This window comes from Staurois parvus, unplaced genomic scaffold (genome assembly GCF_062004578.1).
Source record: "Staurois parvus isolate SC_StPar_1 unplaced genomic scaffold, SC_StPar_1.0 ptg001995l, whole genome shotgun sequence".
NCBI classification, from domain to species: domain Eukaryota; kingdom Metazoa; phylum Chordata; class Amphibia; order Anura; family Ranidae; genus Staurois; species Staurois parvus.
Window position 1 is genome coordinate 50,232 of NW_028319791.1, and position 16,605 is coordinate 66,836.

The 16,605-nt window shown below is 57.6% G+C and overlaps 1 protein-coding gene across 1 annotated transcript; it reads left to right on the top strand.

Annotated features, from left to right (window-relative positions):
* The first annotated feature begins 10 nt into the window (after positions 1 to 10).
* Positions 11 to 8,745, top strand: LOC149433069 (E3 ubiquitin-protein ligase BRE1B-like). Its single transcript, XM_089664691.1, has 4 exons — positions 11 to 85; positions 2,285 to 2,450; positions 5,307 to 5,474; positions 8,430 to 8,745. The coding sequence occupies exons 2-4, from the start codon at positions 2,319 to 2,321 to the stop codon at positions 8,628 to 8,630; spliced, it is 501 nt and encodes a 166-aa protein (XP_089520817.1). The 5' UTR covers positions 11 to 85; positions 2,285 to 2,318; the 3' UTR covers positions 8,631 to 8,745.
* The last annotated feature ends 7,860 nt before the right edge of the window (positions 8,746 to 16,605 follow it).

Genomic DNA, 16,605 nt, shown 5'->3' on the forward strand with positions numbered 1-16,605 from the left:
CGCATGCGCGATATGTGAGGTACTTCCGGCTGTCCCCAAACCAATATGGCGGAGGTGGGAAGAGACGGTTGTGTGTGATTGGACGGTGTGTGATCCCGGGAGCCGAGAGAGACTTGACTGACCGACCTGGGGGGGTACAGGGGGAGAGGAGTGCTGGGGGGATGGAGACGGACGGGGGGGATGGAGACGGGCAGGTGGCAGTGATGAGGGGGTTGGAGACGGCAGTGACGGGGGGGGGGGGGGGTGATGGAGACGGGCAGGCGGCAGTGATGGGAGGGTGGGGGGAGACGGCAGTGATGGGGGGATGGAGACGGCAGTGATGGGGGGGGGAGACGGCAGTGATGGGGGGATGGAGACGGCAGTGATGGGGGGGGGGAGACGGCAGTGATGGGGGGGGAGACGGCAGTGATGGGGGGGGGAGACGGCAGTGATGGGGGGATGGAGACGGCAGGCGGCAGTGATGGAGGGGATGTAGACGGCAGTGATTGGGGGGGGATGGAGACGGCAGGCGGCAGTGATGGGGGTGATGGAGACGGGCAGGCGGCAGTGATGGGGGTGATGGAGACGGGCAGGCGGCAGTGATGGGGGGGGGGGATGGAGACGGGCAGGCGGCAGTGATGGGGGGGGTGATAGAGACGGGCAGGCGGCAGTGATGGGAGGGGGGGGGTGATAGAGACGGGCAGGCGGCAGTGATGGGAGGGGGGGGTGATAGAGACGGGCAGGCGGCAGTGATGGGAGGGGGGGGTGATAGAGACGGGCAGGCGGCAGTGATGGGGGGGGTGATAGAGACGGGCAGGCGGCAGTGATGGGGATGGAGACGGCAGGCGGCAGTGATTGGGGGAGGGGGGATGGAGACGGGCAGTGGGCAGTGATGGGGGAGGGAATGGAGATGGGCAGGCGGCTGTGATAGGGGGAGGGGATGAATGAGGGAGATGGAGGGGACACATTGATGGAGGAGGGAGATGGGGGCAGAGTGACGGAGGAGGGAGATGGAGAAGACGGAGAAGAGGGGGCATAGTGATGGAGGGGAGGCAGAGGACGGGGTGGAGTGACGGAGGAGGGAGATGGAGGGGAGGGAGGAGGGAGATGGAGGGGAGGCAGAAGTGACAGAGGAGGGAGATGGAGGGGACGGAGAAGACGGGGCATAGTGATGGAGGAGGGAGATGGAGGGGAGGCAGAGGATGGAGAGGAGGGAGATGGAGGGGACGGAGAAGACAAGGGCATAGTGAACGGGGAGAGAGATGGAGGGGACATAGTGACGGAGGAGGGGAGGGAGGAATGAGATGGAGGGGAGGCAGGGGACGGGGGCATAGTGATGGAGGGGACAGAGAAGATGGGGCATAGTGATGGGGGAGGGAGATGGAGGGGAGGCAGAGGACGGAGCGGAGTGACAGAGGAGGGGAGGGAGATGGAGGGGACAGAGAAGATGGGGCATAGTGATGGGGGGGAGGCAGAGGACGGAGCGGAGTGACGGAGGGGACGGAGACGATGGGGCATAGTGATGGGGGAGGGAGATGGAGGGGAGGCAGAGGACGGAGGAGGGAGATGGAGAAGATGGGGGAGGGAGATGGAGGGGAGGCAGAGGACGGGGCGGAGTGATGGAGGAGGGAGATGGAGGGGACAGAGAAGATGGGGGAGGGAGATGGAGGGGACAGAGAAGATGGGGCATAGTGATGGGGGAGGGAGGAGGGAGATGGAGGGGAGGGAGGAGGGAGATGGAGGGGACAGAGAAGATGGGGGAGGGAGATGGAGGGGACAGAGAAGATGGGGGAGGGAGATGGAGGGGACAGAGAAGATGGGGGAGGGAGATGGAGGGGACAGAGAAGATGGGGGAGGGAGATGGGGGGGAAGCAGAGGACGGAGTGGAGTGACAGAGGAGGGGAGGGAGATGGAGGGGAGGGAGATGGGGGGGAAGCAGAGGACGGAGTGGAGTGACGGAGGAAGGAGATGGAGGGGACAGAGAAGATGGGGGAGGGAGATGGGGGGGGAGGCAGAGGACGGAGTGGAGTGACGGAGGAAGGAGATGGAGGGGACAGAGAAGATGGGGGAGGAGATGGGGGGGAGGCAGAGGACGGAGTGGAGTGACGGAGGAAGGAGATGGAGGGGATGGAGAAGTTGGGGGAGGGAGATGGGGGGGAAGCAGAGGACGGAGTGGAGTGACGGAGGAAGGAGATGGAGGGGACAGAGAAGATGGGGGAGGGAGATGGGGGGGGGAGGCAGAGGACGGGGTGGAGTGACGGAGGAGGGACATTTTCAGTGATGGTCTCCTCTGATCTTCTCCCAGGTCCGGTGATCGGGTCGCTCATAGTGGGTCCACCATGTCTGGGGCCGGCAGTAAGAGGTCAGCGGGAGAAGGAGGTTCTGGTCCTTCAGAGAAGAAAGCCAACCATGAAGAGAAGACCCCGACTACACTCATCGAGCCCATCCGCCTGGGAGGGATCTCTTCTACGGTCAGTGCATGGAGCATGGCTGACAACTGCAACAGGGTGCCGTGTGGGATGTCCAGTACAATGTTGGGGTGCAGTGGGGGTGCTGTCAGGGGCAGTGTGGGGGTGCATTGTTGAGCATTGGGCACTGTCACGGGTCCCCCACACGCCACGCCCACAGTGACTAGCTATCCGAGGCGCACGTGCGGCTGTGACTTGGGGTAAGGAGGGAATAAAGGGGACTTAATCTGAATATATAAACCGTATATAAGATCAGCCGTGATATCCTTCCACAGCCCGCACTACCTCTGCCCACCACCGGGGGAGACTCCACTACAATCCAGAGGGCTGACCACACACTGGCAGATACAAATCTTACATACAATCTGGTGCACTGATTAGAGTTGCGGAGCAGCCTAGTAATCACCCCCTTCTAGGGTCCCTACAGCTTGAACCCCGGTGTTATCACCCTTCCACTGTCCACCCCCCCACACCAGACACACCACAAAAGGTAGCCTGCCACCACCCAGCAGTTTATCCGTAAAATGGTCTGCTGGGACACCCCACACACACAGATCTCCGTCTGGCCGATCTGTTACCTTTTACAATCTGCATGCAATCTGCCCACACACAGAGGATTTGCATACAGATTGGCAATGAGCTGACCGAGTGTTTAAAGGCATTAAAATACAATACAATCTAATCTCTCCAATCCCTCCAATCCGATCCCTCCAATCTCATCTCTCCAATCCGATCTCTCCAATCTAATCTCTCCAATCCGATCTCTCCAATCCGATCTCTCCAATCCGATCCCTCCAATCCCATCTCTCCAATCCCATCTCTCAATCCCATCTCTCCAATCCCATCTCTCCAATCCGATCCCTCCAATCCGATCCCTCCAATCCGATCCCTCCAATCCCATCCCTCCAATCCCATCTCTCCAATCCCATCCCTCCAATCCCATCTCTCCAATCCCATCTCTCCAATCCCATCTCTCCAATCCCATCTCTCCAATCCCATCCCTCCAATCCCATCCCTCCAATCCCATCCCTCCAATCCCATCTCTCCAATCCCATCCCTCCAATCCCATCCCTCCAATCCCATCTCTCCAATCCCATCCCTCCAATCCCATCCCTCCAATCCCATCCCTCCAATCCCATCCCTCCAATCCCATCCCTCCAATCCGATCCCTCCAATCCGATCTCTCCGGAGATATGAGCCGGAGCTTAAATACACAGAAGTCACTAAGTAATTTTAAGATTTAATTTCCCAAAAGTGGGCGGGGCATAAAATATGTACAAAATATAAAAAGTTACAGAAAATACAAAAAATAGAAGACGCACAAATGACTATTCGCTATAAAATAAAAGGGAATAAAACCGAATAAAACGTTTACCGAGATCTATCCTGCGACTGGAGCCAGTCAGAGCGTCAGCAATCCGTTGGTCGATCAATCAGCTCCATACGAATCACAATGTCCCAATGTCCGGGTACTCCATTTATGGGGATATGGATGTAGGCGGGACATTAGTCTTCGGCCAATTGACTCTGGGGGGTGTTCCTGTACCCGCCCACTGGATGTTCTGGGTGCTGACCTGCCCAAGTTCAATTGGACCAAGACCGGCTTGAAACACCAAGTTGGGGATTGGATTTCTGACACCAGCGCATCAGTCCGATCGCGGCTGTACCAATCACCATCCGACTGTCACACTCCAGCGCCACCTAACTATTTCCTGCATTTTCCTGGCCTTCTACCTAATCCACAAATATGATTTTTATATGCAGATGTGACCCACAGAGTGCCCCATCAGAGGGAAGTATTCTCATCTCTCTGCAACTAATATTTTAGCTTTTATGAGGGAGGAAACATTCCCTTTGATGTATGGAGACACTTTTAGAGCTCCCAATGTCAGATCGGAGACAATCTGTCCACAGCCATTTCCTTCAAACCAGTTTCCCCCAGAAGGTGACAACCTCTTATTAGCCCCCAGGGGTCACTTCCAGAGGAAGCCGGGCTTTTCCCATGTTAATTGGTGACCATTTGTGTCTCTGAGTCCCTCTGACTGAATACTTCCCCCAATGACAAGGACTGGAACTACATCTACCATTACATGGTCATAGCTACTCAAATCTGTACATGCATGTCACATGTACGTCAGGGGCACACTATGACATGTAGGGGTGCAGTGTGGCGGGCGCAGTGTTGAACGTTGAGCACACTATGGCGTGTGGGGGTGCTGTCGGGCGGTCACGTTGGGCACACTGGCGTGTGGGGGTGCTGTCGGGCGGTCACGTTGGGCACCCTGGCGTGTGGGGGTGCTGTCGGGCGGTCACGTTGGGCACACTGGCGTGTGGGGTGCTGTCGGGCGGTCACGTTGGGCACACTGGCGTGTGGGGGTGCTGTCGGGCGGTCACGTTGGGCACACTGGCGTGTGGGGGTGCTGTCGGGCGGTCACGTTGGGCACACTGGCGTGTGGGGGTGCTGTCGGGCGGTCACGTTGGGCACACTGGCGTGTGGGGGTGCTGTCGGGCGGTCACGTTGGGCACACTGGCGTGTGGGGGTGCTGTCGGGCGGTCACGTTGGGCACACTGGCGTGTGGGGGTGCTGTCGGGCGGTCACGTTGGGCACACTGGCGTGTGGGGGTCCTGTCGGGCGGTCACGTTGGGCACACTGGCGTGTGGGGGTCCTGTCGGGCGGTCACGTTGGGCACACTGGCGTGTGGGGGTCCTGTCGGGCGGTCACGTTGGGCACACTGGCGTGTGGGGGTCCTGTCGGGCGGTCACGTTGGGCACACTGGCGTGTGGGGGTGCTGTCGGGCGGTCACGTTGGGCACACTGGCGTGTGGGGGGCTGATTTTGCCTCCATTCTGCCCCCTGCAGGAGGAGATGGACATGAAGGTTCTGCAGTTCAAGAACAAGAAGCTGGCGGAGCGGCTGGAGCAGCGGCAGGGCTTTGAGGACGAGTTGCGGGAGAAGATCGAGAAGCTGGAGAAGCGACAGGCCACAGATGACGCCACGCTGCTGATCGTCAACCGCTACTGGAGCCGGGTAGGTGCAGCGCCAGCAGGGGGCGGAGTCTGCTCTGTGTATGGGGGGGGGGGGACAATGCTGGGAATGTGGGAGCTGTGAGCTCACTTCTGAAAGGCTGGACCCCCGCACTCCGTCCACCAGGGGGGGCTGGACCCCCGCACTCGCTCAGCAGTGTTGGGGTGCAGTGATTGTACATTGCTGACCCCCCCCCCCCGTCTCTGGGTATGCAGTGTTGGGGTGCGGTGATTGTACATTGCTGACCCCCCCCAGTCTCTGGGTATGCAGTGTTGGGGTGCAGTAATAGTACATTTTTGCCCCCCCCCCCTCTGGGTATGCAGTGTTGGGGTGCAGCGATTGTACATTGTTGCCCCCCCCAGTCTCTGGGTATGCAGTGTTGGGGTGCAGTGATTGTACATTGTTGCCCCCCCAGTCTCTGGGTATGCAGTGTTGGGGTGCAGTAATAGTACATTGTTGCCCCCCCCCCAGTCTCTGGGTATGCAGTGTTGGGGTGCAGTGATTGTACATTGCTGATACCCCCCCCCCAGTCTCTGGGTATGCAGTGTTGGGGTGCAGTGATTGTACATTGTTGCCCCCCCCCAGTCTCTAGGTATGCAGTGTTGGGGTGCAGTGATTGTACATTGTTGCCCCCCCCAGTCTCTGGGTATGCAGTGTTGGGGTGCAGTAATAGTACATTGTTGCCCCCCCCCAGTCTCTGGGTATGCAGTGTTGGGGTGCAGTGATTGTACATTGCTGATCCCCCCCCCAGTCTCTGGGTATGCAGTGTTGGGGTGCAGTGATTGTACATTGTTGCCCCCCCCCAGTCTCTGGGTATGCAGTGTTGGGGTGCAGTGATTGTACATTGTTGCCCCCCCAGTCTCTGGGTATGCAGTGTTGGGGTGCAGCGATTGTACATTGTTGCCCCCCCCCAGTCTCTGGGTATGCAGTGTTGGGGTGCAGCGATTGTACATTGTTGCCCCCCCCCCAGTCTCTGGGTATGCAGTGTTGGGGTGCAGTAATAGTACATTTTTGCCCCCCCCCTCTGGGTATGCAGTGTTGGGGTGCAGCGATTGTACATTGCTGATCCCCCCCCCCCCGTCTCTGGGTATGCAGTGTTGGGATGCAGCGATTGTACATTGTTGCCCCCCCCCAGTCTCTGGGTATGCAGTGTTGGGGTGCAGCGATTGTACATTGTTGCCCCCCCTCCAGTCTCTGGGTATGCAGTGTTGGGGTGCAGTGATTGTACATTGCTGATCCCCCCCCCCCCCTCTGGGTATGCAGTGTTGGGGTGCAGTGATTGTACATTGTTCCCCCCCCCCCCCGTCTCTGGGTATGCAGTATTGGGGTGCAGTGATTGTACATTGTTGCCCCCCCCAGTCTCTGGGTATGCAGTGTTGGGGTGCAGTAATAGTACATTGTTGCCCCCCTAGTCTCTGGGTATGCAGTGTTGGGGTGCAGTAATAGTACATTGTTGCCCCCCCCCCCCCAGTCTCTGGGTATGCAGTGTTGGGGTGCAGTGATTGTACATTGTTGCCCCCCCCAGTCTCTGGGTATGCAGTGTTGGGGTGCAGTAATAGTAAATTGTTGCCCCCCCAGTCTCTGGGTATGCAGTGTTGGGGTGCAGCGATTGTACATTGTTGCCCCCCCCAGTCTCTGTAAATGCAGTGTTGGGGTGCAGTGATTGTACATTGCTGATCCCCCCCCCTCTGGGTATGCAGTGTTGGGGTGCAGTGATTGTACATTGCTGATCCCCCCCCCCTCTGGGTATGCAGTGTTGGGGTGCAGTGATTGTACATTGCTGATCCCCCCCCTCTGGGTATGCAGTGTTGGGGTGCAGTAATAGTACATTGTTGCCCCCTCAATCTCTGGGTATGCAGTGTTGGGGTGCAGTGATTGTACATTGTTGCCCCCCCAGTCTCTGGGTATGCAGTGTTGGGGTGCAGTGATTGTACATTGTTGCCCCCCCAGTCTCTGGGTATGCAGTGTTGGGGTGCAGTGATTGTACATTGTTGCCCCCCCAGTCTCTGGGTATGCAGTGTTGGGGTGCAGTGATTGTACATTGTTGCCCCCCCAGTCTCTGGGTATGCAGTGTTGGGGTGCAGTGATTGTACATTGTTGCCCCCCCAGTCTCTGGGTATGCAGTGTTGGGGTGCAGTGATTGTACATTGTTGCCCCTCTAGTCTCTGGGTATGCAGTGTTGGGGTGCAGTGATTGTACATTGCTGATCCCCCCCCCCAGTCTCTGGGTATGCAGTGTTGGGGTGCAGTGATTGTACATTATTGCCCCCCCCCCAGTCTCTGGGTATGCAGTGTTGGGGTGCAGTGATTGTACATTGTTGCCCCCCCAGTCTCTGGGTATGCAGTGTTGGGGTGCAGTGATTGTACATTGTTGCCCCCCCAGTCTCTGGGTATGCAGTGTTGGGGTGCAGTGATTGTACATTGTTGCCCCCCCCCCCCGTCTCTGGGTATGCAGTGTTGGGGTGCAGTGATTGTACATTGCTGATCCCCCCCCCCCAGTCTCTGGGTATGCAGTGTTGGGGTGCAGTGATTGTACATTATTGCCCCCCCCCCCCAGTCTCTGGGTATGCAGTGTTGGGGTGCAGTGATTGTACATTGTTGCCCCCCCAGTCTCTGGGTATGCAGTGTTGGGGTGCAGTGATTGTACATTGTTGCCCCCCCAGTCTCTGGGTATGCAGTGTTGGGGTGCAGTGATTGTACATTATTGCCCCCCCCCAGTCTCTGGGTATGCAGTGTTGGGGTGCAGTGATTGTACATTATTGCCCCCCCCAGTCTCTGGGTATGCAGTGTTGGGGTGCAGTGATTGTACATTGCCCCCCCAGTCTCTGGGTATGCAGTGTTGGGGTGCAGTGATTGTACATTGCCCCCCCAGTCTCTGGGTATGCAGTGTTGGGGTGCATTGCTGCCCCCCCATATGTCGTGCCCTCTCCTGATTCGTTGCTGGTCTCTCTCCTCTCAGCTAGATGAGAATGTGCAGCTTCTGTTGAAGCGTTATGATAATGAGCCGCCCGCCCAGCCTGGGGCCCCCGCTCTGGCCCCAGAGGAGAAGGAGGAGTCTATGGAGATACATGCTGGAGCAGAAGGTCCCAAGGCCCCTGAGGAGACGGACAGTAAAGGTAGTGGGGTGCAGGGTGATGGGGGGGGGACCCCCCGTGTGTAGTACGTGTTATGGGGGTGATTGGAGGGCGGACCCCCCCTCCCCCCCGTGTGGGGTACGTGTTGTGGGGGGATGATTGGAAGGCGGACCCCCCCGTGTGTGGTACGTGTTATGGGGGGGTGATTGGAGGGCGGACCCCCCCCCCCCCCGTGTGTGGTACGTGTTATTGGGGGATGATTGGTGGGCGGACCCCCCGTGTGTAGTACGTGTTATGGGGGGATGATTGGAGGGCGGACCCCCCCCCCGTGTGTGGTACGTGTTATGGGGGTGATTGGAGGGCGGACCCCCCCGTGTGTGGTACGTGTTGTGGGGGGATGATTGGAAGGCGGACCCCCCCCGTGTGTGGTACGTGTTGTGGGGGGATGATTGGAAGGCGGACCCCCCGTGTGTGGTACGTGTTATTGGGGGATGATTGGAGGGCGGACCCCCCGTGTGTGGTACGTGTTATTGGGGGATGATTGGAGGGCGGACCCCCCCCCCCATGTGTGGTACGTGTTATGGGGGGATTATTGGAGGGCGGACCCCCCCGTGTGTGGTACGTGTCATGGGGGGGTGATTGGAGGGCGGACCCCCATGTGTAGTACGTGTTATGGGGGGATGATTGGAGGGCGGACCCCCCCCCCCCCCCCCCGTGTGTGGTACGTGTTATGGGGGGATGATTGGAGGGCGGACCCCCCCCCCCCGTGTGTGGTACGTGTTGTGGGGGTGATTGGAGGGCGGACCCCCCGTGTGGGGTACGTGTTATGGGGGGATGATTGGAGGGCGGACCCCCCCGTGTGTGGTACGTGTTATGGGGGTGATTGGAGGGCGGACCCCCCGTGTGTAGTACGTGTTATGGGGGGATGATTGGAGGGCGGACCCCCCCCCCCCCCGTGTGTGGTACGTGTTTATGGGGGGATGATTGGAGGGCGGACCCCCCCCCCCCCCGTGTGTGGTACGTGTTGTGGGGGTGATTGGAGGGCGGACCCCCCCGTGTGTGGTACGTGTTGTCGGGGTGATTGGAGGGCGGACCCCCCCGTGTGTGGTACGTGTTGTCGGGGTGATTGGAGGGCGGACCCCCCCCCCGTGTGTGCTACGTGTTGTGGGGGGGTGATTGGAGGGCGGACCCCCCCCCCATGTGTGGTACGTGTTATGGGGGGATTATTGGAGGGCGGACCCCCCCCCCCCCCCCCGTGTGTAGTACGTGTTATGGGGGGATGATTGGAGGGCGGACCCCCCCCCGTGTGTAGTACGTGTTATGGGGGGATGATTGGAGGGCGGACCCCCCCGTGTGTGGTACGTGTTATGGGGGTATGATTGGAGGGCGGACCCCCCCCCCGTGTGTGGTACGTGTTGTGGGGGGATGATTGGAAGGCGGACCCCCCCGTGTGTGGTACGTGTTATGGGGGTGATTGGAGGGCGGACCCCCCCCCCCGTGTGTGGTACGTGTTGTGGGGGGATGATTGGAAGGCGGACCCCCGTGTGTGGTACGTGTTATGGGGGTGATTGGAGGGCGGACCCCCCCGTGTGTGGTATGTGTTGTGGGGGATGATTGGAAGGCGGACCCCCCGTGTGTGGTACGTGTTATGGGGGGATGATTGGAGGGCGGACCCCCCCGTGTGTGGTACGTGTTATGGGGGATGATTGGAGGGCGGACCCCCGTGTGTGGTACGTGTTGTCGGGGTGATTGGAGGGCGGACCCCCCCCCCCCCCCCCGTGTGTGGTACGTGTTGTGGGGGGATGATTGGAAGGCGGAGCCCCCGTGTATAGTACGTGTTATGGGGGGGTGATTGGAGGGCGGATCCCCCCCCCCCCGTGTGTGGTACGTGTTGTGGGGGGATGATTGGAGGGCGGACCCCCCCCCCCCGTGTGTAGTACGTGTTATGGGGGGATGATTGGAGGGCGGACCCCCCGTGTGTGGTACGTGTTGTCGGGGTGATTGGAGGGCGGACCCCCCCCCCCCCCCCCGTGTGTGGTACGTGTTGTGGGGGGATGATTGGAAGGCGGAGCCCCCGTGTATAGTACGTGTTATGGGGGGGTGATTGGAGGGCGGATCCCCCCCCCCCCGTGTGTGGTACGTGTTGTGGGGGATGATTGGAGGGCGGACCCCCCCCCCCCCGTGTGTAGTACGTGTTGTGGGGGGATGATTGGAGGGCGGACCCCCCCCGTGTGTGGTACGTGTTATGGGGGATGATTGGAGGGCGGACCCCCCCGTGTGTGGTACGTGTTATGGGGGGATGATTGGAGGGCGGACCCCCCCCATGTGTAGTACGTGTTGTGGGGGATGATTGGAGGGCGGACCCCCCCCCCGTGTGTGGTACGTGTTATGGGGGGATGATTGGAGGGCGGAGCCCCCGTGTGTGGTAAGTGTTGTGGGGGTGATTGGAGGGGACCCTCCGTGTGTGGTACGTGTTATGGGGGGATGATTGGAGGGCGGACCCCCCGTGTGTGGTACGTGTTATGGGGGATGATTGGAGTGCGGACCCCCCCGTGTGTAGTACGTGTTGTGGGGGTGATTGGAGGGCGGAGCCCCCGTCTGTGGTACGTGTTGGGGGATGATTGGAAGGCGGAGCCCCCGTGTGTAATACGTGTTATGGGGGTGATTGGAGGGCGGACCCCCCCCCCCCGTGTGTGGTACGTGTTATGGGGGTGATTGGAGGGTGGACCCCCCCCTTGTGTGGTACGTGTTATGGGGTGATTGGAGGGCGGACCCCCCCCCCCGTGTGTGGTACGTGTTATGGGGGGATGATTGGAGGGCGGACCCTCGTGTGTAGTACGTGTTATGGGGGGATGATTGGAGGGTGGGACCCCTCATGTATATATTTTTCACTCACCTCTCTCCTTCCATCCTTGCAGACCCCCCGCTCCTCCCGACCCCGCGGTACCTGAGTCCTCCGGATCACTCCCAGAATCCTCTCTGAACTTCCTGGCTACTCTCGCCTGCAGCACTCCGGAGGAGATCGAGCTGCAGCTACAAGATCGCATCGAGTTCAGCAAGAGAGCCGTGTCCTGGGTGCTGGAGACCGCCAGCAAGCTGCACCGCAGGATGCAGGAGCTGTGTGAGCGCATTCACAGCGGAGGTAAGGCTGCGGCGGAAGAGGTGTCCAGGGGACGGATAATGGACTCTTCCCGACTATACAGATGTGGGCTGCCCCCCATATACCACACAGCATGGTAAGCCACCTGCATTGCATTGTGGGATGCTCAGGAGAAGGCGGGGCTGACCTCTGACCCTAGAGCTGCATGTGGTGGGTTTGGGGTTTACAAATGGCGGCTGTGTGGTAATAGTATGAGGTTGGCTGAACACTCCCCCCCCCCCCCCCATGCTGTGCCGGCCCCTGTCTGTAATCCCCCCCCCATCTGGCAATATCCGGGGCTGGGGACACCGGAGGGGGTACTTATGATGTGACCTAGGAGAGGGGTCACTGAAGGGCGCTCCATGTCATGTGACCCATCTCACCCGTCATCTCTCTTGAGCAGCATTTGATCAGCTGGAGGAGTCTCTGCGCAGCCTGAACAAGGAGCTGATCACCGAGAACCACAGACTACAGGATCTGGCCACCGTCCTGCAAGAGAAGCACCATCGCATCTCCCTGCAGGTGAGACGGGGCGACCCCTTCCTCCGAGACACCCGGGACGGGGCGACCCCTTCCTCCGAGACACCCGGGACGGGGCGACCCCTTCCTCCGAGACACCCGGGACGGGGCGACCCCTTCCTCCGAGACACCCGGGACGGGGCGACCCCTTCCTCCGAGACACCCGGGACGGGGCGACCCCTTCCTCCGAGACACCCGGGACGGGGCGACCCCTTCCTCCGAGACACCCGGGACGGGGCGACCCCTTCCTCCGACACCCACCCCGGGACGGGGCGCCCCCTTCCTCCGACACCCACCCCGGGATGGGGCTTCGCTTACCGCGACTGCAGCTTAGCTCCACGATTCCTGCGCCTCCAACTGGTGTGCAAAGGTTTAGCTCTTTTGAGATGTGGGGAAAATGGAGCTCCCGTGATCCATAAAATCATATGATGACACTCCCAGGTTGGAGTTGGAATCCACTCTGTCTGGCTCTAACCCCAGACTCCTGTTTTATTCTCTTACAAAAACACCCCCCCCCGCACGGGGACCAAGTCAATCCCCTCCCACAGAACAATGTATAGGGAGTGTCCATACACGAGAATGTACATCCTGCTTGGAGTGTAACGTTCCCCCTTACCTTTTAGAGATCGAGTTTCCCATCAATTACATGTTATCAGCTCCTAGTGGTATGTCCATTCCCTGTACAAGCATCCCCCAGATTAAACAGTGCCAGTCTGTACCTGGATGGGCCGATACCATCTTTATTAAAACACATCCATCCAGATACAGTTCAGGTTGGTAGCGGCTTGTAAGATATACATGAGCCTACACGCGGAGTTCACACTGCCCGGCGCCTGGCCATACGGACTCCATGTGGTACTATGCTGCCATTATGTGGATACAGGCCCGTGGCATTCGCATGGAATGGTGGTATACACGCCGGTCTATAAGCGCAGATCTGCCATCTCATCCATTACCGAGCTGAGTACTGTAATACATACATTGTACATGGCATGGCCCAATTGCAGCCTCAGAGCTTTCATTATACACACCAGAGACATATGAAGAACACGAATATATGACACATTTAAAGTTCGACCAACAATACAACATTTCCATGACATTCCCTCCTGTTTTATCATATTCTCCTCGTGTCCCTTCTTGATCTTCTTCAGCTTGATGGGTGTCGTCTCAAAACCTCAAAGAGTTGGTCTTAGACCAGAGTTCCTGTAGTTGTCCCTGAGAATAAAGCTCCACGGGGTACCTGAAACAACAAGACCCGACGCAGACTCGATGCAAACAGGCTTGATTGAAGCGATGATCCTCAAGAGCGTTGGAACCTTCACTACAGGAAGACTCTTGTAAAAACCACAAACAGACTTGTGGTATGAATAAAGCTTGTGATCCCACGGTGGTCTGGGGAGATCCAGCAACAGATTCTCAAATTGCCCCTGCAGACGGGGCCACACAAGGCTGGTCTCGACCCAGACAGTTTTCCAAATCGCAGACACAAACAATGATGAGGCTTGAAGCTTGCTTGAAGGTCTTGGAGAATGTGGTCTTCAGGGAGATAAATTAGAGGGAAGCCAGGACGTAATCTGTAGAGAAGGTGGTTGGTTGGTGAGGTCTTCCTCCGATCAGTGGTTGGAGTAGGATCCCAGGAGCGGGCATGGAGATGTGGTCGTCTGCCCGAGCTTGGCTTACACGGTCGATGAGGCAACAGGAACATCTCACCGCGGCATATAAAAGGCAGATGAAAAAGAGAAGCATCAGGACATACACTCCCACTTCCTTCAACCAAGATCCGATGGAGAACAGGAAATCCCCCAATCCTCCCAAACCCTTGAACGGATTCCAACCCTCACTAGCTCTAGCTTTTCCCTGTAGTTCACTAACTTTGTCCATATGGGCCTGGACCTTGTCATCGGTGTCTTCTATCCAAGTACAACAATCCTCTCCGATGAACTCACAGAACCCCCCTTTGGCGGCTAAAAGGTAATCAAGGGCCATCTTCTCCTGAAGCACTAAAATTCCCATCTGCCGTTGTTCTTGGGCAATTTCTCTGACAGCCTCTACGGTCTCGTTAAACATACTATCCACGATGACAGAAAAATTGTTCAGGCGCTTCATAAGTTCTATTCCCCATCCTGTCCATGAGGGGAACCAAGCCCATGCCTGGTCGCCCTCAGAGAACAGTTCCCTGCGAACTCTCCCTGCCATCCTTACCTTCTTGTGGACCATCAACTCTTCATGGTCCATCACTACATAGGATGCGGGGACTAGCTTTATGAGGGCACACGAACCTTTCGCGTTCTGGGGAAATGTTCTATAGGCTGCCGAACCACACAGAAAATAGTATGGACCTGTCAGAGCAGAGCAGGAGGAGTTCCTCGTTCGGCCTCTGGCATTGAGCAACAGTTGCACAGACTGGGGGATTGCTCCCTCAGTCTGCACATCACATCCGTCCTTCCAACACACGTGGTCTGGTCGGTCAGTGTGGTTACTCAGAAAGGAAGTCTGGTTAGTCAGATTGACAGTTATACCTCCCTCACAGGTGGTAGTCCCAACAAACTTGTTACCTGTGCCAAAGCTGATGTTAAAGCACACCTGAGGGCTGCCTAGCTGCCCAGTTACCCATAATGGACTGACGAGGGTCCTACAGGAGCTAGAGCTAATATTGGTGCTGAAACTGATGTTACCTGCTAAAAATGTGTCATTAAGTTCTACCGATAAATGTCTACGTGGGGGCTGACCAGGGGTCCCTTGCTTTTTCATGCCGACGCGGATGTCATATAGGGCATGAACAGCGGCCATTGCGGACATGTGATGACTGGGTGGGGGCTTAGAGCATACCCAACAGTTGGTTTTGTTGGCGGTTCTGGCTAAACGCAGGTGCAATTTAAATAAAAGGTTGGGGTATCTGCCGTCTTTTCCTCCGTTCACACACATGTATGACATACAAACAAAAAGAAAAAGGAAAATGACACCCCTCATTCTCTGGTGTAGCTGAAAAGCTTCTTGCAGTGGCTTGCGTGCACCCAGTTGTCTCGTCCCTCGAGCTTGAGTGAGGTAGGTGTCGTCAGCTGGACTTGGTATGGTCCGGTGAACCGTGGCTCGAGTCCGGTTCTTTGATGTTTCTGTAGGACGACCCAATCACCTGGCTCAATAGAAAGAACACCAGTTATTGTATTTGGATCGGGGAGCGATTCGCGAACCCGATGGTGTATCTTCTGCAGCTCCCGTTGCAGAGATTGCACATAACCTGTAAGCTGTGAATGCAAAGACAACAACCGTTGAGGAAAGTACAACCCTGTTTTGGGAGGTCCCCCAAACAACACCTCGTAGGGTGACAGCCCATGTGGTTGCCGAGGGGCATTCCGGATGGAATAGAGGGCAATGGGGAGACACTCAGGCCAAGGTTTTTTGGTATCGGCCATGATGTTGGAGATCCTGTTTTTAAGGATTCCGTTGAGACGTTCAACCTTACCGCTACTCTCGGGGTGATACGGGGTGTGTAGCCCTTGGTTGATGTGAAGGGCTTTACATACCTCTGCAAAGATCTTTCCAGTGAAGTGTGACCCCCTATCGGACTCGATGGTTTCAGGTAGACCCCAGCGGCACACAACCTCAGACAGGATTTTCTTCGCCGTGGTACTAGCGTTGGCACACGTGATGGGCCACGCCTCAGGCCAGCCTGAAAACATATCTACACAGACCAAGGCGTATTCGTACGGCCCACTCTTTGGTAACGAGATGTAATCGATCTGGATGCGTTGGAAGGGGCGTTCAGGTTTTGGTGAGTGCCTTTGGGGTATTACTACCGTTCTGCCAGGGTTGTGTAGGGCACAGACTAGGCAAGAAGTTGCAAAGGTAGCTGCAGCAGTACTGAACCCAGGTGCAATCCAATGCTCGTCTACCAACGCACACATAGCCGTCTTAGATTGGTGCCCAGGGTAGTGAGCCAAGTGGGCCATCATGGGAGAAAGGGACTTTGGCAAACCATCTTTTGTTCAGGCACCAAATGTCATTCGACCCTTGGGAGGCTCCCGCTGCTGTCCATCTAGCCTTCTCCTGCAAACCCGCCTGCGATTGCAGTTTTTTAAACTCGTCTAATGAAACCTCTGAAGGAATGGCCAGCATCAGAACCCCCCTTTCCTGGACCAGTGCACCAGCCTTTGCGGACCGATCTGCTAAAGCGTTTCCACATGCCTCCACACTAGTCTCAGTGGTATGAGCCTTCACCTTAAGAACAGCCATCTCCCGTGGCAGGCCGAAGGCAATGAACAACCTGTCAATCAGTTCTGCATGCTTCACCGGTTTACCTGAACTTGTGAGAAATCCCCTCGCTTTCCAGATGGGACCAAAGTCATGTGCAATGCCAAACGCGTACCTCGAATCCGTATAAACATTAATCCTCTGACCAT